This window comes from Anopheles bellator, chromosome 1, assembly GCF_943735745.2.
Source record: "Anopheles bellator chromosome 1, idAnoBellAS_SP24_06.2, whole genome shotgun sequence".
Taxonomy (NCBI): domain Eukaryota; kingdom Metazoa; phylum Arthropoda; class Insecta; order Diptera; family Culicidae; genus Anopheles; species Anopheles bellator.
Window position 1 is genome coordinate 56,000,574 of NC_071285.1, and position 24,697 is coordinate 56,025,270.

Below are 24,697 nucleotides of genomic sequence, written 5' to 3' on the forward strand. Positions count from 1 at the left end.
ATGCCTGTACGCCGTGGACACGTCGCGCCAAAAACGACTCTCATCGAGACAATTATTCGAAAATTTGATACCCACAGTAAGTATGCGGGCCGGCCATGTACTATCGGGAGTGAATCCCCACGACCACGCGCCACGCTATAGGGGCCATAACACTAGTTCTTGGGTTGAATAATTGCCCCTACAACGAAACACCGATGGACCATTTCCCTATTTGCAGATCGCAGTTTTTTGGTAGCAAACGCACAACCCGAATCATGCCACATTATCTTCTGCTCCGACGGTTTCTGCAAGATGACGGGCTTCACGCGAGCCGAGGTGATGCAGCGATCCGCGTGCACCGACTTCCTTCAGGGCCAGATGACATCGGTCGGTGTGATGGAATCTATCAAAGAGGCGCTAAGAAAAGGCGAAGAAAAGCACTTTGAAATCCTATACTACAGAAAAGATGGTAAGTACCTCCTGTTGGCACCTCGTTTTGTACGACAGACTCGAGCAACGTGGCAACTGTGAATTGCAACGGATGTCCAGTTTGCACACCATTCGGGCTAATGCTTGCTCTGAGGATGATGAAAGGTCAAGTCAAATGCAATGCTTAAAATCACGATTTTACCAAACCAACTCTGAGACGGCTGTGACTCGAAGAACCTAATTGATTGATATTGTGCCTTCAGTTGACTTATGATTCACCTTAACCTTATCAACCAAGTGAATCCAAGTTTGTGAGAATGTTTCACTCACAAATATTTACCTGTGCTGCAACGTTGCGTTTGAAACCAAGGACTGTCATTGGGCAGCATTCCCAATAGCTTTTCCAGCGGGCTACCAATGTTGACAGACCGCTCAGAAGTGTGTTAGTGCGCAGATGCGCAGCCGTTTGCTGTATTGATGTTTTTTCATCGCATGATGGTCTTTTCCTTGTTTACTTCGTTCTAACAACAGCAGCCCTGATAAGCGCAGTGCAAAGTGAGAGCAACTTGTCACACTCTGCTGCGGGTACTCCGCTCTGTAATCTGCAGAGTTAACGATGAGTGTTTGCTCAGCAGCCACTATCTCGAACAGTGATCAAGAAGAAAACAGTGTATCCAGAGGTAGTGGCATTAGCGCAGTCCCAACAATCGTGCAACGAGCTGATGACTCAATGAGGCCCATCCGATCGACCATTGCCATGCACCGAAACAGTACCGACAGCGAGATGGCGGGGGAAACAAAGAGTCTTCCGTCGTCGGATGAGACCATCGCCGTGACCCGCAGCATGGAAGATCCGCTGATGGAAGACTCCAGCGGCGCGGCCAGGGAGGCACGCTTGCGGCGCAAACTGCAGTTTTTCTTCATGAACCCGATCGAAAAGTGGGAAGCTAAGCGACGCTTTCCGTACAAGTTTGTGGTGCAGGTTATCAAAATTGTGCTGGTCACGTTGCAGTTGTGTCTGTTCGCACACTCGCGCTACATGCACGTCAATTACACGTGGGACAACACGGTGACGTTCTCGCACTTGTTCCTGCGCGGATGGGACATCACGATGGAGGTGAGCAACTATCCGCCGGAGACGGGGCCACTGTCGGTGTACGTTGTCGACGAATTCTTTCAAACGATCGACTACGCAGCATCCGGGTACGCCAATCTGATGCAAGCCATTGGCCCGTACTCGTACCCGACCGAAGATAACACGATGGCCCCGATGAGCCTGTGTCTGTACCGTTACAAGGACGGCACCATCTTCGGGTTCAACGAAAGCTACGTTTTCAACCCGGAAATCGACACGCTTTGCGTGAACCTGTACCAGAACGTCACGGTCAACGGGAGCAAGGCGTATCTGGACGCCAAGGACATCCGGATACACTTCTCGGCGCTGGTGAAGGCAGAGCTCCGGTTCGCCATAAAAACGGTCAACTTTAAAGCGGCCGGCCCCATCACGGCGCCCGATTGCTATCGGTTCGATATTCTGATCTTCTTCAACAACCAGGACCACGACGGTCAGATGACGCTTCGGCTCGAGGCGGAACCGACGCGACTCGTTTGCCACGGCGATGTGGAGTTTATCAAAAACTCCCAGATCGACGACGCGCTGCGGAGTCTGCTCAACATTCTCGTCATCGTCATTTGTCTCGTGTCGTTTGCACTCTGCGCGCGGGCCATCGTCCGTGCGCAGCTGCTCCGTATGTCGACGGCAGACTTTTTCAGGCAAGCGTACGGCAAGAAACTAAGCAGCGAGGGCAAGTGGGAGTTTGTCAACATGTGGTACATCATGATCGTGTTCAACGACGTGCTGCTCATCATCGGATCGGCGCTCAAGGAGCAGATCGAACAGAAGCACTTCATTGCGGACGATTGGAACGTGTGCTCGCTGCTGCTAGGCGTCGGCAACTCGCTCGTCTGGTTCGGTGTGCTGCGCTACCTCGGGTTCTTCAAAACGTACAACGTGGTCATTCTGACGCTCAAGAAGGCTGCGCCGAAAATCAGCCGATTCTTGCTGTGCGCCCTGCTGATCTACGCCGGGTTCACCTTTTGCGGCTGGCTCGTACTGGGACCGTACCACATCAAGTTCCGGTCCCTGTCGACCACCTCCGAGTGTCTGTTTGCGCTCATCAACGGGGACGACATGTTTGCCACGTTTTCGATCATGTCGGAAAAGTCGCTGATGCTGTGGTGGTTCTGCCGCATTTATCTCTATTCCTTCACGAGTCTCTACATTTACGTTGTGCTGTCGCTCTTCATTTCCGTCATCATGGATGCGTACGACACGATCAAAAAGTATTACAAAGATGGGTTCCCTCAGTCCGATCTGCGGCTCTTCGTGGGCCCCATCAACCCGAACGATTACGCCAACGGGGCATTCCGCGACGACGAAGAAACAGAGCTCGACAGCGTGTCACTGGGGGCAATGAAGCGATTGCTGGCCAATCTGTTTTGCCGCTGCCGGACGTCGCCCGACAACGACGGTCCGACCGGGTACACCTCTCTGCTACCGAAAGCTTCAACGAGCTACAGAAACAACTAGCCAATTCCGCGCTACCACGTTCCAAATATTCGTTATCTAGCGTAATTATTGTTACAGCAAGCTTTGTAATAAATTTTACAAAAACCATTTCAAGTCGAGCAATTACGAACCAATGTGGCATCGGAACTTATTATACTATCGTGTCTTCCGAACATCCGAAACCATCGGCCCACAATTACAGTGAGCGACAGCTGTACACGATTAAACTGCCATTTTGTGGGTATAACTTGCATGCGTGTTGTTGACCGTTGTTGAAAGTCTGGACAGTGTGGGTTACAATATACTTTTGTCTTAAATTGAAACTTTAACCCTTCTTCTCTGTGCATGTGTCGATGTGTGTGTTCTTCGCAAGAAAGTTGTACCCCCGTTTTCCGTACATTACCGGTTATATCCTTTTTTCTGTCGGATGTTTGTATGATGTTCATAAATATTACGGATTTCTAGTCCCATCTCGTTCTCACACACTCTCACGTTCTCATAGTGCGATCAATGTAACGATCACTGTTTTCGACATTTTCTTTTCTCAGGCACAAAGTTTCTTTGCTCAGAAGTAATCGCTCCCATACGATCGGAGGTGGACGACATTTCACTGTTTATCATCAATTTCGAGGATCTATCGAATCCATCTAACCCCGAGCCTATAGAGGAAGTCAAGCTAAGCAAATGTAAGATCGATCGCGATACGAAGAGTTCGCCTGTTTGAATCTCACACACCGGCATGATTTGTTTCCCCTTTTCTCACATCAGTTGATAAAGCGAGAGCCAGCTTTCGACAATCATTTCGTATTGGACACATCGCTCTGCGCGATCGAGGTTTACGATTGGCCGGATATTTGACACCGCCTTCCGATGCCACCCAGGAGGAGGATGAAATTATTGCACCTAAGCATCTTATCGACGGGTAAGCGAAACATGTGGGCGCCATCCCCCGGGTGGCTATCGCACCTTAACTCCGTATTGTTTTCCAGTGATCATACCCACAAGAAAACGGTCCTCAAGGTGGAAACAAATATTTGGGCGCCAATGTCAACACCAGCGCTCACCAGGACGAAGGAGCTGGAATGTCTTCCACACGACGTAGATACACTCAGTGGTCCCGGAGAGATCGTAATCACCGCGCCAGAGGTAGCAGAGAACTGTCGGCGGCATTCCGTTCATCGTTCTCCCGTTAACTGACAAGACAAAATTTGCTTTTTCTTTTCCCTGTACGCTGCGTTTTGCTGCGGCAGACCACACAAGGCCTGCTACTGCAGCAGACAGGAGTCAAGGAGCATAGCTCATCGAAAGACATGAAACCGGAGTTTGTCCAAACGAAAAGCTTAGACTTTGAAACCCAATTCAAACGTAAGTGCACTTTAATCGGCTCATGCAATTCCGTACCCTGTTCTGTTCCGTATCGCTATGTCCGCTACTCGTGTGCTCGTGTCTACTACTACTACTACTACTACTACTCGTCTGCTACATCTCAATCCGATCCTCTGCTCCCCGGAAGGATAGGTATTGTGATATTGGGTCGAAAGCCTAAGTATTTTTTGTGTGTTCTTTTGGTTTTTTCCCGAATTTGATACATTTGATAATTGCTTGTGTTCGTCTATACTCTACATTGCTTGCCGGTTACTACTAGGGGAAGAAGTGAAACGATGCTGAGCCTTTGAGCTGAAACTAACTTTGTAGGTGGATAGCGTTCGCATCGATGTCGGTGTAGTAATCTTCGGATCGGAACAAAACTGATTGCCACGTAAACATTGGAATTCATTTGTTTCTCTAGAGTACAGTTACGTTACTGAATTAAAAAGTTCCGGTAAATTTAGCATCTTTCTGTTTGATCGTGCGTCGCGCACGTGCCCGAGCTTGTAAACCTTTTGAGAACACACTACACTTGTATCATTATTTTGGTTTCCTTCGCGGCGGGGCCCGGCCGCTGCTAAAATCCGTCCGTCCATCCCGCCACAGCAGGGCCCGCGGTCCTGCCTGAATCGTGTTCGTGTGCTTTTGGTGTTTTTCTATAACAAATGCAATCTATTTGGTTACTTTGTAGATGGGGAAAGCGCGAAACTAATTCGATGTTACGAAAACATACATTCGCAAACAGGCCGTGGTGGATTCGTAGAAAAACGTGCCCATACGGTAGACGATTTTATGAGAGGTAAACATAGTTTAGTAGGAACAAACCAACCACAAACAAAAAAAACAACAATCTTTGTTAAAGAACTTAGCATCATAATTCAAATTCTTCGCCACCATTCTTTTCTCCAAGACAAATCAAAACAAACCAAGAAGCCACTCTGCCACTATTCAAACACGCCCGCGTTTTTTACTTTACCAAAAAGCAATGCCTCCTATTTACTAATGGTTACTTTCCTCAGGACACGATCGCAACAGATCGTTTTTTGATTACCACCAACGCGTTAATTTGGTCGCTTGTAGGCTACTTTGATCTCATTGAAACCAAGATTACCGATTTCGTAAACCACTAGAGCTTATGCGCAGTTACACAGCGTTGCAAATAATAAACGAAACCCAAAATGGGCCGCAAGACAATATTGCACTTGTTCCATGGTAACATGGTAATTTTTTTAATCTCCCACACCTCTGTACAGCGCACTAGCATTAGAAGGCTTATGGGACAAGCAGCAATATTGGTATTGTTTTTTGCAAACACAAATACTACTGCGAGTAACTTATCCAGTCCTCACAGAAGTTTGAGGATGCACAAATTCTGCATTCCAATTTCCAATCTTTCGTAGTCCACTTATATATCTATAAATATCTACTTTTTTGCTTAACTTGATCGTGTACCAACTAGCTCCACAAAACCACCACACCTACACCACACCCAGGGCCGTGTCCCCATCACACCTAAACAGACGGCCACCACCACCACCCTAGCCTATTTTTCAGCAAATTGCAGTTGCGTTTGAAATGTCCCAACAAAACACTTCTTTTCTATCCCTATGCATGCAAGTTGTTCTTGTAATCTTAATCTACCCAGATGTCCCAAAAGCCCGAACAAGGACTGATTTGCGCTCCCATCCTTGTATTCTTTTTCGACTCATGTTAAAATTGTTACACTCAAAAATTCGGTAAATACGTTAGAAAATGGCAACGCAACGGTAATGACTGAAACAAAAAAACCCATCCCGCACACAAAACCGCTTCCCATTGTTCAAAGGGTATTTTTGCTATTGTTGAAAATTTTCATTATTTTAGTTTGCTGGCCTGATACCATGTACTCTGTATAATATTGAAAACAAGAATCGACTTTTTTTGCTATTGTTGCTGAAAAACAAGCCATCCCAACCACGAGGTGAGTACCGAGTTCTAATCACATTAAACACCCTCTCTTTCTTTTTCACTCACTCTCTCTCTCTCTCTCTCGCTATCTCTGTGTAACATTGCCTGCGTACATTCTCTGCCTTTCCTTTCCGTCTGAAATCGGACACCCGGACCCCCTCCAAACTATATGTGTGTGTCTGTCGTCTTTCGTTTTCCGGTTCCGGCGCCGGATTTGAATGTCTGTTGTTTCTGCTTAGTCACACACGCGCACAAGCACACACACTTTACTGACACGAACCGCGGAAGTATCTGCGAGCGAGAGACCGCTAAAATGTGGGCATAGTCTATTGGTTTCAAATTACAAACTGAAAACTGAAACATACCTAACACCTAACGACAGATCCCAAAATTAGCATCAGCAACCGTCCACGGTTTCCAAAACAGAAAATAAAACGCTTTCGAAACGGCGCGCGGAGTAACTTGTTACGATGTTGTGTATGGCTTTTTAACAAGTGGGGCCCTCAGCCAGATGATCAAACGGACACAGTGCTCTACAGTGCAGTTCGAAAAAAAGGAAACCACTACACCACTGCTGCTGCCGCTGCTGCTGCTGTTGCTCCTGCTGCTGGAAAAGCACTCTCGAAACGTGTGCACCACCCACCACCAACCAAACTGCACCAGTTGCAACACACCACCCCCCACACACCCACACACAAACACACGCAGAGGACACGAACGAACGGTAGGGTTGTGCTACCCACTGGTTACACCTAACACCCGACTTACTACTAGCGCCCCTTGTTTGACTTGTGTACATTGTGCTAAGAAAAAATCCATGGCTCCCTTGGATCTCGCGCGCGCCTGTGGAGTTGTGCATTAACCGCCATATTGTTGCCTTTTGTTCCGTTCTTGTTCTTCTTCTTCTTCTTCTTTGTGTCAAACATTCAAGCTAAACCGCGCGTAGTGTGTAAATATATGAATGGAGTCCTCGAGGAAACTCGAGGACACGAGAGAGTCTTACTCGTTCGTCTTCTTGTCACATTCGCCGCTACATACCAACAGCCCGTCCGCGTGCTTCCCCTCTGTACTGGTCCACCATGCACAGTGTCCTGACCCCTATTCTCTGTCTCTCTCTTTCTCTCTCTCTCTCTTTGTGTACCTCCGTATCAATCCGGTAACAGGTCCGGTAAGCCACAACGCAAGGCTCTACTTTCCGTACGTGTCGTCGGAGAGTGACCTGCAGCGGTACAGGGCGCTGCCGCTGAAGCAACAAACGGCGACGGCCCAGGATGCGACGCAAACTAGCTCATCACTATCAAACGTGCCTTCAGACTCGCTGAAACACAAGGTAACCTATGGGCGCGCCACGGCGCCGACGGCGCGCGTGTCCGGTCGCCATTACTGGCGCGCCGGGAGCGCGCACTTCTTGCCCCGTTTACCGTTGTTTTTTTCGGTCTCTCTTGTCATGTCATGTGCCACCCCCACCAGCTTTGCCCGTGTTTTTGATTTTCTGTGTGCTATTACTACTCCGTTTTTATCCTTACGGCTCCGCCCTACCTCTCTACCTCCCAACTACCCACGTACACTACGACCTACGACCGCGCTGTCGAACTGGGACGACACGCAGGACAATGGCTCTGGCAAATATTTCCAAGGTACCAGACAGACCATTAACATGGGCGAGAAAGTGGCTCAGGTAAGTGCCTGTGTCAACCCGGAGTCCCTGTACCTTGTTTGCTGCTGCTGCTCCTCGCTGCTTACACAAAACTGTCCATCAAAACCCCTGCCACGCTTCTGTGCCCCGCGATGCATGCATGCCTTTGGCTCGACCCTGCTTCAAGTAGTGTACGGAATATACTCTGCCTTGGTCCGTTGTGCCCTCCTCTATCGCACCGTGTGCCTTCTCTGTCCCAAGCGCGAAAGGGCACGATTATATAAAATAAGATTATTGAAAATATCCTTGCGCGCTCCTTGCGTTAGAATGTATGGGTCGAGCGCAACGCAAGAAAAGCCCGATCAGACCGGCAAAACCGGCGGATGATCCCTGCCCGAGAGCGAGAGAGGGTGAGCGAGTTGAACACATTAGTCGCGAGAGTCCCAAATCTGTATCACACCTGTTATGGCTGGCTGGCCGCCTGCTGGCCACCAGCACACAAGAGACGCGAGGACTTTCGCGTATTTGAATGTCTGCGTGAAGTGCGTTTCTCCAGCAGCTCCAGGCTTGGGCTCTCGGGCATCCGACCGACCGACCGGCCGACCCCGATCCGATCCCGATGGATGGGTGTTTGCGTGCTCGTATAATGGATGGACTCACGCCCCCGCTGGGAAACCCATATTTCTTGACACTCGCGTGAGAGCCCCACAGGAACAGCGCGTGGGGGGCGCCTTGGCATGGGAATTTCTTCGCCGAAAAGTCCTTCACAATTCTCGCTCGCTCGTCCCAGCGAGGAGGAAGCCCAACGACGTTCCCCAAACCAGCAGCAATCGTAGAGCACGGCCAGCAGTTCGGCAAGCACGCTACACCGCGTCCGACGTGTGTCAATGCGTGGTGGTCTCGCGTTCCAAGTAGTCCAACACACAGCACACCAGACCTCGGACCAGTCAGGATCCGTTGGGCTTGCTTGGGGGGGATGGTGCGCGGAATCGCTCTCCAGTTGCTGTTTATTGTGACACGGCCAGGAACAGCAGGGTGGCATCTGGGCATCTTGTGCTGAACGTTCCGGTTCCGGGCCACGGAAACCCTTTTTCTCGACCAGTACGCGTCCCCATTATCCTTCGTACGTGCCGTAGGAAGAAAGCTACAGAGAGAGAGAGGGAGAGAGAGAGGGAGAGAGAGATAGGCAACGAACGTGTGTGTTGGACTAAAAGCTCGTAGTAATACATATCAGAGCATTGGGAGGCGTTATTATATAATGTTGTTGTCTTTATGCACATTTTCTGTTCCCCGTTGTGTTGCTGCTCGTTGCCCGCATGTGACGTGTCCGTGTGCGTCGTTGTTGCTGTGTGCGCCCACCGTTAGTTGTTAGCCAGTGTTGCTGTGGTCAGTGGCTCAGCTGACGGCTACTGGAAGTCCCCGACCTGAACCTCCGCCAGCCAGCCCCGTAACACCTCGCTTACCAGGGCTAGGCTCACCCGACACTGCTCTGTTTAGCCTGTGGCGTCGCGTACGTGCGTATGTGCTGTGATGTGTGTGTTTGTGTCCCCACAATCGCTGTGTAGTTGCCCTGCCGTCCCCACAATGAGTGTCCCATACACTCTGTACTAAGAAGTACGAATACGGATGCTTGCAGGAAGCTGCACGGAATCGACGAGCAGCGGCAGCTGGTGCTAGTAGTAGCAGACTGGTGGACCACACTCCAGCAGCGGCAAAGTATGTGGATAAAGCCATGTCCGAGGCAAGTTTGCGGGCCAACTCGTGCCTCGAATTGTCCGAAATTCGAAAGCTAGACAGCTTGCTGAGGCAGTGCGAAACCCTCAGCTACGATGACCTGTCGTCGGGCAGCAACGGCGAGCGCGAGCTAGAGGACTACATGGAACAGAAGAAGCGCGTTCGACGCCCGCGACGCAACTCCTCCGGCACCTGCATCTTTACGCCCCCGATCGGCGGCAAGTCGACGACGATGTCCCTTCTGGCGAACCTACACCTGCTGAGCAGCGCCCGTAAGCTGATGGGCGCCGCCATGCACGGCCACGGCCTGAAACCGACCACAGTCGACCCGTCGTCCGACTACTGCTGCTCCGACGAGTACTGGCTGCTATCGCAAAAGTCGCTAGCTGCCACCAAGAGCTGCTCGAACTTGCCGCCGAAAGGGCAGCAGCATCAGCAAGAGCACCGCCACCAGCACCGGCTGTGTAACCACCGTTCGGCCATCGGGCCAGCAGACGGTAAACTGCACTGTCTGGAGAACTTTTACAGCCTGTCCGAGAGCATCCTCTCGAAAAATCGCCGCAAGTCCGGGCCGGCTCTGGGTCTGGTGGATGACCAGCACCACCAGCTGCCCACTGCCACCGAGCCTACGAAAGCGAACGACGATCACCCGAACCTTCAGCTGACCATTCCAACCTTCGAGGAATGCCGCCACGGTCGGGGCGGCTGCAAACAGGAACCGGAAGAGGAAGCGAACCGGATAGTGAACATCATTGAGACGCCCAGCATTGTGCCGATCTCGATGAAGAGCCTCAACAGTGCCCTGTCGGAGCGGCTTAGCTACCCGGCGGCGGCGAAGGCGCACGACGCCAAGTCCACCACGGACAACAAATCGCTGCTCTCGCAGGCGAACAGCGTCCGATCGCGGCAGTCCAAGTTCTCGCCCCTCTCGCGCAAGGTTTCCCACAAGACCAGCAGCTTCGACGCGGAGCCGACCGAGGGCGTCAAAGAGTCACTGCTTGGGCACAAGTTTGAAAAGATACTTCCCGAACCGGTAGAAACCGTAAGTTACCCTCGTTTTGCGTATGCTATGTTTAGAGGACGGGTCCACGTGATGTGCCATCTTGGCTCACGGATTGGCCAGTGTGTAGTGATTGTGCATGTCAGCGGTCACACGGTCCGGCGGCAGACGGACCCACACACCTAGAGTTGCGCAAGAAACACACCACCGCGCCGGGGTTCCCTACCACCACCAGAGAGCTTGACGTGCGTAGTGTTTTGGGGGCCGCGTTAATAACTCCAAGGTCCCGCGTAGACCAAGCCATCAAACATGCATAAACCATCAAACGGGGCGGGTTCCCCCCCAGGGGGCCCCAACTATCATAAAACTGTCAACTAAAAATGGAAAAGCCTGGCGGCGCGTAAATGGCGCACGTCTGTGCCGTCGTTTAAGGACTCCATTAATTCCCAACCGTACACTATGCCGTTGTAACTGTGGTTTCATTAATATTCATCCCGCTGATGCTGCGCTGCTGGGGCAGCCTACATTCGGATATTGCCCCGGCATCATTTGGCCGATTGAACGATAAATAATTTCTCATGATGATGTCCTGTATTTGACAGTTGCAGTGCCATCCCTTGCATCCTTGAAAGCTTCCCTATCCGAGAGACTCCAGTCCAGGGCAAGGACATTCACGTTCTCCAATCCTTTTGGCCTAAGTGGCGGCTTCCTACTGTGTGTGGGTGTGTAGAGGTTCACAAACACACACGCCCTCACACGTACCTCTGTGTGGTGTAGTATCCTCGCATACTATCAATCGCACACTCACAACCCCTTGGCGGGTTGTAGACACAGGATACGGACGGACGGGCACAATCGAGTGCACACGCGAGTGCTGGAGACACTCTGAATCTCTGGGCCCGATGCAATACATATCCTTGCCCGCTTCCCCTATTGCTCCGTGCCGAGCCGAAACGGATCTCCCGCTGAACGAGGGACGCTCGCTCTCCGGACGCACACTAGGCGCGCGCGGAGGATGTGGCTCTGTTTCTCCCGACAGCAGCCGACGGCGGCGGCCCACAATTCCCACAATGGCTGGCTGTCAGTGAAGAGCGAGAGCCGTTGCCGTGAGGACGCAAATTTTACAATGTGTTCTGGCGTAGCCCACCACAACCACCACCAGCAGTAGCAGCGGGCACTCGCGGTGCGCGCAGAACTTTTACACTGTGAATAGCATGTTCTTGGCCAGATTTTTACTATACGCTGCCACACGTGGGTTAAAAACTGTTGACCAGCGCAGCGCAGCGCGAAAGAAAGCGCAACAACTTTTGCGGCAAGGCGTGTGTTGTAGTGCGTCGTAGTGGGATCCGTCGTCGTCTTCGTCTCGGCTTCAAGTTTGAGTTTTCCACCAGTGGCACAATCCCGCGGCGTTCAGCCCGGTCCAGACACACTTCATTACGCATTCCGCGGTACCGCTGCTCACACAGATCCTTGGAGCGTGATTTGGAAATCAATAAGTTCGAGTTCGTTCGCGCCGCGCTGTGTTCTGCTCGCCCCAGTAGTACTATTAGTCCTAGTAGTAGTAGTAATACAACGGTGAAGGGGTTCAGGTTTTTAATGCGATTCGAAAACGGTTCAATAATCGGGTGCGCGCCAAAGAGCTAAAAAGAAAGGGACACACACAAGCGCGCGGGGCCAGACGGAAGCTAAAGGACATTTTCATGTTTTGCTCACTTTGGTACCTGGGGAGTCCTGCCGCTCCTGCTGCTCGCGAGGCGCCGTTGAACGACAGCGACCAGGATATAGTGAGCAACTTAACACTAGAAAGATAGAGAAAGAGAAAAAGAGAGTCAGAGAGAGAGAGTGGCCACACGTGAGAGTAGGTGCCCGTCGGATGGGAATCATCGGGTAGTAGTCGCCATCGTAAAAAACCGATTCAACACAACCGATTTTTTTGTGCATTAATTCCGTTATGTTGGGCGTCTACAAAGAGAGTGCTAGAACTAGGAGCTAGGAGTGCTAGAGTGTGAGCGGCCAAGTTCGCGTTTCGAAAAGCTGACACGCAATTCTAGACTCCCGACAGGGAAGCCGGTTTGAAGCCGCAAACAAGATTGGCTTCTTTTCCCCCAAGCTACAAGCAAGATCCGAGATTTGACAGACGAAGTAGTAGCTTCGAGTGACAGTTTCCCACCAATTTTATTGTGTTTTAGAAGAGCATTAGGGTCGCTCGGTTTCTAGTTAGATTCGATAGACCACTCCTCAGTCCTCAGAGAGAGAGAGAGAGAGTAGTCGGCGGCACCGCACCACCACCGGTAAGGGGGTCGGCAAACACAAGCGAGCCTATATGAATAAGGTTTACACCGAGGAGAGACGGAAAATTAGACGCTCACTATCATCGTGTGTTGTGAAAATGAACCGAGCCCACAGCCAGGACCAGACCGCCAACATCCCGCTCATAGTGACGACGAACGAGATCGGGGCCAAGCCCAGCTCGTCGACCGCCACCAGTCTCGATTCCGCGTTCAAGACCAAATCCTGCCGCAGCTTCGTGCGCCAGTCGAAGCTCAGCCATGAGCACCGCAACAAGTCTGTCCCCCAGAACCTCCAGGTGCGCCCACCGAACGCCCTCACGCGCGGCGGGGCGTCCCCATCTCGGTGACCCCGATCCGCCACCGTCGCAAGCGCTAACCAACCTCAATCTTTGCCTTTCTTGAATTACTCGGTCACTCGCGGTATGGCGGACTGCGCGAAATGGCTGGTGGGCCACGACACAACACCAGGCTCAAGAGAAATGGTCCAGTGTTCGGCTCAGTTCGGATTCGAAAAAAAATCAAATCAAAATTGAAAACCACATCTCCACGCACTCCAACCTGAACCTGAACGGGCTCAGTGGGGCCTCAGACAAGGCCAATCTCGGCAAAGAGGTAACTATACGCACAGCTCAGCACCGCCACCCGTTCGCGTGTGGGTGGGTCCCCGTCAATCGCTCCTTCAATCAAGATTCTGCCAATTCTGCGCCATGTCTTTTAAACTCAACTTAAACAACTCGCCGAAGCTTCTCCAAAAACCCGGGGCTGTTTATCGACTGGAGCGGGTGTGCTTCTCGGTCTCGGTTCCGCCGGCTTTAGTTTGTCCACCAATCCCTCGCGTCCAGAGGTCCGCACGCAAGCACCAACCCAAAGCCCTGCGCCACACCACCAACAACATCTCTCTCTCTCCCAGCTTAGAAAGCTTTCGCGGCCGATGGCGTCGTTGCTTTTCTAATTTTATCAGTTGTTTTCAGTTGCTTGGGCCCGGGCGTCCTTCGGAGCAGTTTATGTCAAGTCTATCGATTCCTCCCTGCCAATGGCATTTCTGTGTTCCGCCCGCTGGTTGCGATATGCGCAAGCCACTCGATTCTCGCCGTGGAGCACTGCCACATTGCCTGCCCCACGCTATGCCATGCAAGCATGCAAGCGCGCGTTTGGTTTTTTGTCGATCAATATTCTAATTTCGCTTCCTCTATAGTTTCTCAATCTGTATATGTCCGGCCACTGGACCCCGATCGGGCGTCGGATTGCTTTTCGCTGGGCGCGCTGGGCCTGAGGTGGCGCCCTCCGCGACCACCGGAACACGAGGAACGGCAACTAATCGGGTCCCCCCTCTCTCTCTCTTTCTCTCTGTGGTGTGCGCACGCTTTCACTTGCAGGTACTCTCGCTGGGCGCGGACGTGCTGCCGGAGTACAAGCTCCAGAGTCCTCGGGTTCACAAATGGACAATACTGCACTACTCACCCTTCAAGGCGGTCTGGGATTGGATTATCCTGTTGTTAGTTATGTACACAGCCATATTTACCCCGTACGTTGCGGCGTTCCTGCTGAGCGAGCCGGACTATAATCAGCGCAAGAACCGGAAGTACGCCGATGATCCGATTGTGATAATTGATTTAATAGGTAATGATGCCGCCGCCACAGCACGATATCAGAAACCAATCACCATAATAATCCACGTGTCATTATTTCACCCCCCCCGATTTGCGACTCCCTTCCGCATGCCAGTGGACGTGACGTTCGTGGTGGATATACTGATAAACTTCCGCACGACGTTCGTGAACGGGCAGGACGAGGTGGTGTCCCACCCGGGACGGATCGCGGTCCACTACCTGAGCGGCTGGTTCCTGATCGATCTCGTGGCGGCCATCCCGTTCGACCTGCTGCTGGTCGGAAGTGACACCGATGAGGTAATTTTACGCCCGATTCCTCCGTTCACCACTTTCACCTTCTCCAATGTGTCCGTGGACGCCTTCGTCCGTGTCCGTGTGCGCCCGTGTGTGTATGTGTGTGTTGAGGAACTATGAAGAAGCTGGGGAGTGGAGGGGTGCATTGTACCACAATGTGGCCACAATGTCATCAAATGTGGAATGATCCTGGGTCCCAAGTCTGGACCAAAACTCGCCGAAGGCAGTGATGATGACGTGAAATAGGTATCAAAAGAAGAACTCTGAGTACGACCAATTAGCGCGCGCTGCTGTAGTCCAAACGAAAACTTCTTATAGCTTTGTTTCCTTCTTCTCTTAAAGTCTGTTGTCCAAGTTTTCATGCTCTTAATCTAGGTTGATAGACTCTCTTTCTATAGATACGCTATTTAGAGGATAGAGCTCTTTTCAAGACACCTTCTACGAGTCTACGACTCCTCCTTCCTTTTCCTTCTATTAGGATGTGCGTGTTGCTCACCACGTTAAGGACACTCTTTTGTCACCAATTCTAGCTCGTTACTGTATTCCATCCGACCTCTCGTTAGCCGTTCGCTGTCTCTGCAGTACCGTTATTTCATTTGTTCCGTTACCGTGTTGCACCGTACACCGGAAGTCGGAAATGATCAGCTCCTCGCCTGTCTATTGATTCGTTTTTCCCTTTTTTCTGCTCTCTTGCCACGTGGAGTAGTCCAACTTTAGCATGTTTTCGAAACGACTTTAGATTTTAATACTAATTAATAGAGTACCTCTGTTTTTATCTCTCATCTTTCAATTGTTTCCCTTTGGGTTACGTAGTTTTTTACACTCTTCATGATCTTTAAACAAGACCGATTGTAGCGAGATGTGTTCTCTATTTACAATAGAGCATGTGTTCTGGCGTGCTTACCAACAAGCTTTGAGTTGAATGCTCAATACACAGTAGCGGAAGCGCCAACAGAGTTGGGAATACAATATTATAAACATCTGGGCCTAGCAGGACAATTGTTGCATTGTGGTTTACCCAAGACCCTTGTTCTCAATACATACAAAGCTTAGCGAGTACACACACCCACACCAGACCTTTGATGGAACTGGAAAAAAGTGACACACAACAAACAACAGAGAGATCTCTCATTGTCTCTCTCCCTGACTCTCTGTGTCTTCCGTGGGATAACATGCAGGCGCACCTTTTCCTTGTTCAACTACCGATTACTACTGCGATTCCGTGAACCACCGCCAAAAACTCACTCTATCCCCAATCCATACTGTAATTTTACCGAATGACGCCAGTTTTTGTATTTTACAGCTTGGCTTGGACAAAGATGAGGTATTGCACTCAAGATTTTGGAAGTATAACCTATTGTTTACCGAAAACCACCTAACAAACAAAGAAAACAGATAAACCAAACAAACCCAAAACGGGCACAAAACAACAACATGCCACACACTGATACATACTTTTCTGCATCTTGCTCACCGTTGCATTGGCGGCGTCGTCTATGATTTGTTGTATAGCGCTGTTTCTGTGTGTGTTATTCCCCATTGAAAACAATAGTATTTACACCACACCTTCAACAACCATTACCAACTGACCAAACAACCGCCGTCTGGCAACGGTGGCATCAGCCAACGATGTTTCTCTTAAATCCTTCTTCTTTGTGCTTAGCATTGACCCGAAATAACCTCACATCGCCAACACAGCTGTCCCCGAGAGCTTTGGCTTGCAGTACACTAACTACTACTAGTACCGCGCTGCTGCTGTTGGCATTTCAATTATCAGTTATTTGGTTAACGAGTAGAAACTGTTACCTAGCCATTGTTTTCGTTCACTTCTTCTACTAACTAAAAGCATGCGTAATAGTCGATTGTTTCCTTTTCTCATTTATGTGATAAGAAAAAGCGCACGAGCGGGCCGCAACGTTGTGGTACTTGGCTTCTTAACCGCAACGCGTTCTGCCATCAGCATCATCCTTTTTTATTGAGAAATCTCAAGTTGCAAGATGAAACGGTAGTCTCTGTTTGAATTTTGTTTTGATAAAGCTTAAGCAATATAAAAACTCACCTTTCGTCTCGTAAAATCAACACAAAATCTGTCATTGCCTCGTGCAGTCTGTAAATTGGTCTTTGGGTTGTCGTTTCCCTTTTGAATATATATAAACTCTATATAGTGAATAGCAGTGAGTTTAAGTTAAATGTTTTCCAGTTACATTGGGGAACCAACATGTGACTGTTTTACCTAAAACAAATGAGACCGAGACGATTTGTAAATGGTGTAAAATAGTAAATCCCATAACCAAAATCATAAATCACTAGTAACAATTGGGGAGGCTTCAAACACTCCGGTGGCCAGCTGGCTACGGAACGGAAAGAGTACCGTACTTATTTCGTTCTGCATCATATTTTTTTAGTTTAGTCAAAGTCAATCACTTATGCCCTGGTGGTTCTGAGAGCTTTAACAACTTCTCCAAGGAATTTTTGTTTGAAAACAATTTTGCTAACATCCCAAATGCATTATAAAACACGGCATCCGACCAGCTTTTGCTCAGTCTCTCACTGTTTCTCACTCTCCATCGTTCTCTGCCTTTACTTGCATTGGCCACGCATTTTATGTGCCTTCTTCCGTGTGTTCAATTTTACTTTCTACCTTTTGTTCTGGTTTACAATTTCAATTTACAATTGCTGCATCCGTTACACAATGGTAGATAGACACGCCGTAAAGAGACGCCTACGGTTGCGCATCGATTGTAGTTTTGTTTTGTTATTTTTGGTTTACCCAACAAAAACCACAACAACTCTTTTCCGACGACCGACCATTTTCCAGACGACCACGCTGATCGGTTTGCTGAAAACGGCCCGATTGCTGCGCCTGGTCCGGGTGGCCCGAAAGATCGACCGGTACTCGGAGTATGGGGCCGCCGTACTGGTGCTGCTGATGGCCACCTTTGCCCTGATCGCCCACTGGCTGGCGTGCATATGGTATGTTTTTGTTTTGTTGGGGAGCTTTTTCTTACAGCATGCGAGTCAGTGCATTCCACGTGTAACCAACATCCCCCAAAAAAAAAACAGGTACGCCATCGGTAACGCCGAACGGTCGCAACCGAAGGGTAAGATTGGGTGGCTAGAAGCGTTGGCCACGGACACGCAGGAGTACTACTATCCCAACAACACGGGTGGTGGTCCATCGGTGAAGGTTAGTGTGATGTGCTGTCAAAATGTGTGTGCATCGTGGACATAAAACTAATTTAAAATATTTGGTCCCACCACAAACAGTCGCGCTACGTAACAGCGCTGTACTTCACGTTCACGTCCCTCACGTCCGTCGGATTCGGGAACGTGGCCCCCAATACGGACGCCGAAAAGATATTCACTATTTGTGTTATGCTCGTTGGCTGTAAGTTGCGGGCGCCAATCTGCCGGGGACCGGGAACTGGGATCTCTAATAACATATTTTTCTTCATGGCATTCGCCTCCTGCAGCCCTCATGTACGCCAGTATCTTTGGAAACGTTTCCGCCATCATACAGCGCCTTTACTCAGGGACTGCACGGTATCACACGCAGATGCTTCGGGTGCGGGAGTTTATTCGCTTTCATCAGGTGAGTCGTTTCGGTTTACGATTCCCGCACGGCGCCGATTAGAGTTTTCCACGATGCCAATATATTCCTTTATTGGTTTCTCGTCCCACCACCCTCTGAAAACTGCAGATACCGAACCCCTTGCGGCAGAGACTGGAGGAGTACTTCCAGCACGCCTGGACGTACACGAACGGAATCGACATGAACTCCGTGCTAAAAGGTTTCCCCGAGTGCTTGCAGGCCGATATTTGCTTACACTTGAATAGAAATTTGTTAAACAATTGCTCCGCTTTCGAAGCTGCCAGTCCAGGGTGCCTAAGGTAAGTTTGTTTGGTTCGTGTTTTTCCAGGCTGCAACGTGCATCCCAATCTGACCGATCGAACTATACCTTTCAGAGCTCTCTCCCTCAAATTCAAAACCACACACGCTCCGCCCGGTGATATTTTGGTGCACAAAGGGGACGTACTCACGTATCTGTACTTCATCGCCCGTGGGTCAATTGAGATACTCAAAGACGACGTCGTAATGGCAATATTAGGTCAGTCTAACGGCGGTTGAACGCAGTGGCCCGCAGCAACCCGAAGGGGGCTCTAATCTTTGTGTTTAACCGCAATTTTCTCTTCCACCGACCACAGGCAAAGACGATATTTTTGGCGAAAATCCTTGCATACACTCAACCTTAGGAAAATCAAATAGTAATGTTAAAGCTCTGACCTATTGTGATCTGCATAAAATTCATAGAGATGACTTATTAGACGTGTTAGATTTATTCCCGGAATTTTATGATAGTTTTGTAAATAGTTTGGAAATTACGTATAATATGCGAGATGTGAGTCAAATTTGAATCAATTTAACTGTTCTACCACTGTTACTTAGTAGTATTTAGTAATGTTATGAATTTTGAAAGCACGTGGCTGTTAATGTGCTTGCCATTTTGTTTGTTTTTGTTCGTTTTTGTTTATTAGCCACTTTCTTAGTTTCCTAGTTAAGCAGCAGTTTGGCACACTTTTGATCGATTCATTCTATCCTTCATTCTTTTGTCTGTTGTCTGTTGCACTTTTTAAAGTCATGGTTTGTGTTTACGATATTTACTAGCTCAAGTTTTTTATTTGTTCCTGGGGTTAATGTATTTCGAGTTTATTGCTTCAGTTCCATTGCTGTACTGTGTTTAACGACGCACCAGTATCAACTTGATTGTTGATTGCACTTTTTTAAAGAAAATAGTTTAATTTTGGTTATAAATAGCGCATGTGTTAGAGATGTTCGAATGCACAAGTTCCGATTCAGAATCTTACTATATTCAACCAAACTCCCTCGTCCGTGTGCCGTTTTAGGAGGAGCAAGCCGGTGTCGAGCTGCGGCACCGATATATGCGAACTGGATCACAGGATCGGGATAGTGAAACTAGATCGTATGTTAGAAAACTGTAAGTAAACGTTTCTCGGCCCGCGGTACCTGGCGGGCGCAGCATTTAGGAAACGAAAAGGATTACATTTTTCCTATTGTATTTGCACCGATCCCGACAGAAATACGGTACACCACAGACCGCCCAGCAACAAATGTGATATGCCCCATGATAGAAGCTCGCTCGGACAGCTGAGCACTAACTTTGACGACGATCGGAAGTTTTCCCTGTCCGGTGAGTATCACAAGCGGGCTTTGCTAATGTGAACCTCGCGCCAGGCTTTTGAGAAACGAGAAGGATTTTCTTTGTTGCCTGACAATACCGAAGCCATGTACGATGCAAGTTGTCGAATTTAACTAGTGCACAGCATTGGAACTGGAGTATCACTTTTCGGTTAAGGTTATGGTTATTTATGGAAAGGAACTTACTCGGTGCTCTTCAAATCTTAAGCTCACTCGATTCGATAACCACTGTTAACAGGCTTTAACTTTGCCATCTTCGCAACTGCTTTCAGTCTCAGGCTCAATCTAACTTTGCATTACATCGCTGAACTTAGAGCTCTATGTCTACTACGATTGCTCCCCAATTCCATTCCGCCTGCTCACATGTATGCAATGACTCTGACTCTTCTTTTATCAATTTTTTATCATCACAAACACAAACACACCCACACACAACCCACCATCGCGCACCTCCAAACCAAAAATGAAACACAATTCGAATTCAACAACCAACTGGGTGCGACAATAAACGCAGGAATACTAAATCAGTTGAAACGAAGCATACCCGATCTTAGCTCACACAAGCATCAACCATTAACGAACAAATGTGGTAAGCAAAGTCCTCTGCTCGCTTTACTCGTTTTTCTAGCTTCATTGTACATTCCCGAACCTGTTGCTGTTTCTCGATGTGCTGTGTATTGGACACTAATTGGCCCGACGGCAGATAGGCAGATAACCCTAACGACTCACAACACTCAGTAGTATACAAACGACGTAGTACACAAAAGTCTTCTTAAAATCACCCTAAAATACGCTCAAATTCGAATCGACGTTCGGGTTCATGCGCACACTCCATGCTCCGTGTCTACTGTGATCGGTCTCTCTCTGTCTGCATGCTCGAGGTTATAGTTTTGTACAGAAAGCAATGAGTTGAGTTTAAGTTTGTAAATTTAAGGTCGCCACGGTCGCCGCGTTACTGTGGCCCAATTTCTGTGCGGTTGTTTGGCCACTCTAGCCAGATATTTCATCGATGATCGAGAGACCACCGGGTGACTTTCCCCCTTTCGATGCACGTTCGATGATCGCCATTTTTAACTATTTTGTTATTCGTTATGTTTAAACCTTGGTGTGGTCATGTCCCGAGCACGAGCACAATGTTTCAGCTCAATCGCTGGTCCGACTAGTAGTTTGTGCGTGATGTGGGACCTCTACGTAAAAAGCTTCCTTATGCACTAGAATAGACTAGATTAGTGATCGTCTATTAGCGCTCTTCGTTCTTAAATTAAGTGCACGCGGGAAGTTCTCGAACTTCCTGCGATCTTCAAGATGCGCGCACACTCTCGATTCGACCACATCACTGTAAAGACGATTGATCTATCGCCAGCGGCACCCGGGGATCTCTGGCAGGTTAAATTCCCCGATCAGCACGCGTTCCCCAGTTATTGGTACCAATTCCGGGATGCACCGCTCGATTTATGTTACTCGCTTTACGTTAGGGAAGACACGGTGTTTTTCGGTGTCGGCTGTGTTGCCCGCGGTTCTTGTTGCAGTTTTGCGAATGCACCGACCTACAGCAGCTCTGTTAACTGCCATCAGCGGCCTTCGGTCACTAATGGGACGCACGCTATTCATTTCTGAACAGCCTCCCCGAACGAGAGTCCCAAAAGTACGCACAAGCAGACCATTCCGCGTCAGCACAGCCAGCCGGAGCATCCGCCGATGGCGAGCTTTGGTGGGCGCGCCGCACCCGACACGGTCACGCTCAGTGCGATCAGCAATCGGGCCTGCACGTGTGGCGGTCCGACGAAGGGCGACGGTGGGACTAGCGGCGGGGGCGTCGGGTCCGCCGGGCTGATGCGCACTTCGGATAGCACCTCCAAAAGCAGCCCGGATGAAGATATCTTTCAACATACCGCACCGAACACGACGGTTAGGGCGAGCGATTCCAGGCACAGCGTTGGGTAAGAGATTAAGAACCTAGGAAATGCTCGGCTGCTGCTGCAATGCCAATCCTAATTCGCATCTTCCTGCAGGCAACTATCGAACAAGCTGGCGGAGCTAACGGGCCGAGTCGAGAGTCTCGAAACCAGTCTCAGAAGCGATATGCGAACAATACTGGATATCTTACACCAACAACAGGCGATGCAGTTCCAGCAACAGCAACACCAGCAACAGCAACAGAATCATTTTGTGCTGCAAAGTCAGCCAATGATGCAGCCACCGGTTTCCTCGTATCAACCGTCCGAAAGTGATTTTTCATTCGATATCTGCGGCCCAATATGTGACCCGAGAGACGTGCAGCAGCAGTCATCGCAGCAGCAGCAGCAACAACAACAACAACAGCAGCATCTCCCGCCATCGTCTCAGCATCGCAGCATGCACGTGCACCGCTCCGTTTCTCAGCCGGAGTGCACCGATGATCGTAGCTTATTCAAGTAAGAACACTGCCACCCAATCTGGAGTCTCTCGTGCGGGGTTCATCTGATTCCCACGTGTCTTTTCTTTCCAAGATGTTCGAAATTTTCATCGTTCAATCACCCGATCGACGACACGCCGGAGGGTCAAAATTGGAACATTTTTGCTCCGATAGCAAAGCTGGAATCGCTGGACGAAATCGATCAAGTAAGGGTGTCTGCAATGAGCGAACAGTGTCCCAACAGTATGTTTAATCCATTTCTCTCTACCACCAACCAACGGTTGGGAACAGGAAACGAAACCATCGTCCAGCCAGGACAAACGGCAGATGAACTAGTAGTAGCGCAACCCGCAGAGTAGGCACGCCAATCCAACGGAAGCACATCGATGGACATCGAGAACACGGACACGACGGCCTCTAGTGCGGTGTTCATCGTATATTCTAATAACGAAAACTAGTATGAATTTCTTTTTGCTGCATTCCTGTGTTTTCGAACAACACACAAAATGGAACAATACTCCTTCTCCTGTACATACATTTCTCTCCTAAACACAGACACCTATATTGAGAAACAATAAAACACAACCAACACACACCCGACAGCATCAGCGAATCGCGCAAACTTTCCAACTCTGCTTCAAACACGCGCCATCGTCACACGCTAAAGCTTACGTGCGTGAAAATGAAGGGCCCTAAAACGAAACGAAATGTCGGCACCAAAGGTCCGCCGCATTTATTGATACACGAGGCGCTCATTTTCAGATTGATTCAGCCACCATCACCACCGCAACCCGCACGGCGCGCAGGAGTGATAATAGCAAGTGGTGTGTGTTGCCATTTTTAAGATTTTTCACCAACCGTTTTTCCAAAACAAATTAAATATTCCGGAACGGCACAGGGACGGCGCAAAAGAGAGTGAGAGCGCGGGACATAGGATTGCGGTTCTCGAGGTGCTCGCTCCGGTGGCCAAGTCAAGGACTGGAATGGGTACCTCGGGGTCCCAGGCACACAGGAGGAATCGTACACAGCAATAATGACAATTAAGTAGCAAACCGATTTTTCCGTTAATTCTCGAGCACAACGAGGCTGGGGGAGAAGGATTGCGAGCCAATGTTGTTCATTAGAGAAGGTTCGTTAAATTAGAAGAGGTCACATATGAGTGAAAAATCACCACATTAACACACCTACACGCACACGCGCAAAAAACCAGCAAATAATCAGCTAAACGAAACCGCAACGCAACAAGAACCCAACCACAAATAAATTGGGCGAAAAGTTCGCATATATTGCCTTTGTTTGAGCCCAATCGGCCCAACCGACGCCTGCACACGCCACGTGACATGGAAGGAGCGACAGTACAGGCCAGGAAGTCAAAACAACGCAAAACCGAAATAAAGTTATGGCTAAATGAACTGATTTACACTTCTACTTTACATTCCTTTATTTATTTGTGCTTTTGTTTTTGTTGGGTAACGGCCACGATTAAAATGAGAGGGGCGATTATATTGCCCAACCTTCGGAGAGGTCCATTTACATTATTTATCAACAAGGCAATCGTTCGAACACCCCAACGTCATCTTCTGTGCGCGCCCGTCAGCCCTGGAAGTAACACTTCCAGGGCTGGGGCCCGCGCTTCCGGTGGCAGAGTAATAATAACTCCTCGCGGGTTGCGCAACTTTATGTTTCTCCTACGGGTACGTCCAAGAACGCTCTCAGCGGGGCTAGGTGATTGGTGCGTCACCTTCAACGGTTTAACGGCCCGCATGGATCATCATCGTCGCCGCCGCCGCCGCCGTCGACATCGTCGACAGTTCCGCTTTCCACTGGCGTGTTGCGAAGAATTATTAGCAGCATGCTGGTGTGTTTGGGAAAGCTACAAGTAAACGGACTACAGCACACAGCCGCACAGTAAACCAACATCGGAACCGGGGGCGCCCGCGCGCGTGGCCGTGTGCTACATACAAGCTCTACGCCACGCGAAAAGCCAGTAATGATACGTTTGCGTGTCATCGATTCATTTCTTCCCTTTTCATCGTCATCGTCTTGCCCGAGGTCTCGGCAGAGAGAAGGTGGCACCCCGAGGACCCGAGCCAGGACCAGCGCGGCAGCGGCAGTGGCAGCTTAGCCCGCGAGCTTTCAAGTTTATGAGTTCGCTATTATTGATTAAATTAAAGGGATATCACACAGCGAGCAATGCAGCGCAAAAAAAAAACAAAGAAAGCAATAG

At 49.5% G+C, this 24,697-nt stretch overlaps 2 protein-coding genes across 2 annotated transcripts; both read left to right on the plus strand.

Moving 5' to 3' along the window:
• LOC131214072 (potassium voltage-gated channel subfamily H member 7) lies at positions 1 to 23,735 on the plus strand. Its single transcript, XM_058208433.1, has 28 exons — positions 1 to 76; positions 218 to 448; positions 3,526 to 3,663; positions 3,746 to 3,899; positions 3,967 to 4,157; positions 4,262 to 4,342; positions 5,037 to 5,144; positions 7,456 to 7,622; positions 7,902 to 7,982; positions 8,472 to 8,474; positions 9,541 to 10,704; positions 14,330 to 14,573; positions 14,679 to 14,860; positions 16,161 to 16,181; positions 17,676 to 17,830; positions 17,921 to 18,044; positions 18,125 to 18,245; positions 18,331 to 18,449; positions 18,558 to 18,748; positions 18,824 to 18,966; positions 19,064 to 19,257; positions 19,763 to 19,854; positions 19,955 to 20,067; positions 20,590 to 20,664; positions 21,697 to 22,015; positions 22,088 to 22,489; positions 22,565 to 22,676; positions 22,762 to 23,735. The coding sequence occupies exons 1-28, from the start codon at positions 1 to 3 to the stop codon at positions 22,804 to 22,806; spliced, it is 5,046 nt and encodes a 1,681-aa protein (XP_058064416.1). The 3' UTR covers positions 22,807 to 23,735.
• On the plus strand, positions 988 to 3,092 carry LOC131214082 (mucolipin-3-like). The gene has a single exon (XM_058208445.1). It carries the CDS (start codon positions 1,025 to 1,027, stop codon positions 2,996 to 2,998), a length of 1,974 nt encoding a protein of 657 aa, XP_058064428.1. The 5' UTR covers positions 988 to 1,024; the 3' UTR covers positions 2,999 to 3,092.
• Positions 23,736 to 24,697: the final 962 nt, after the last annotated feature.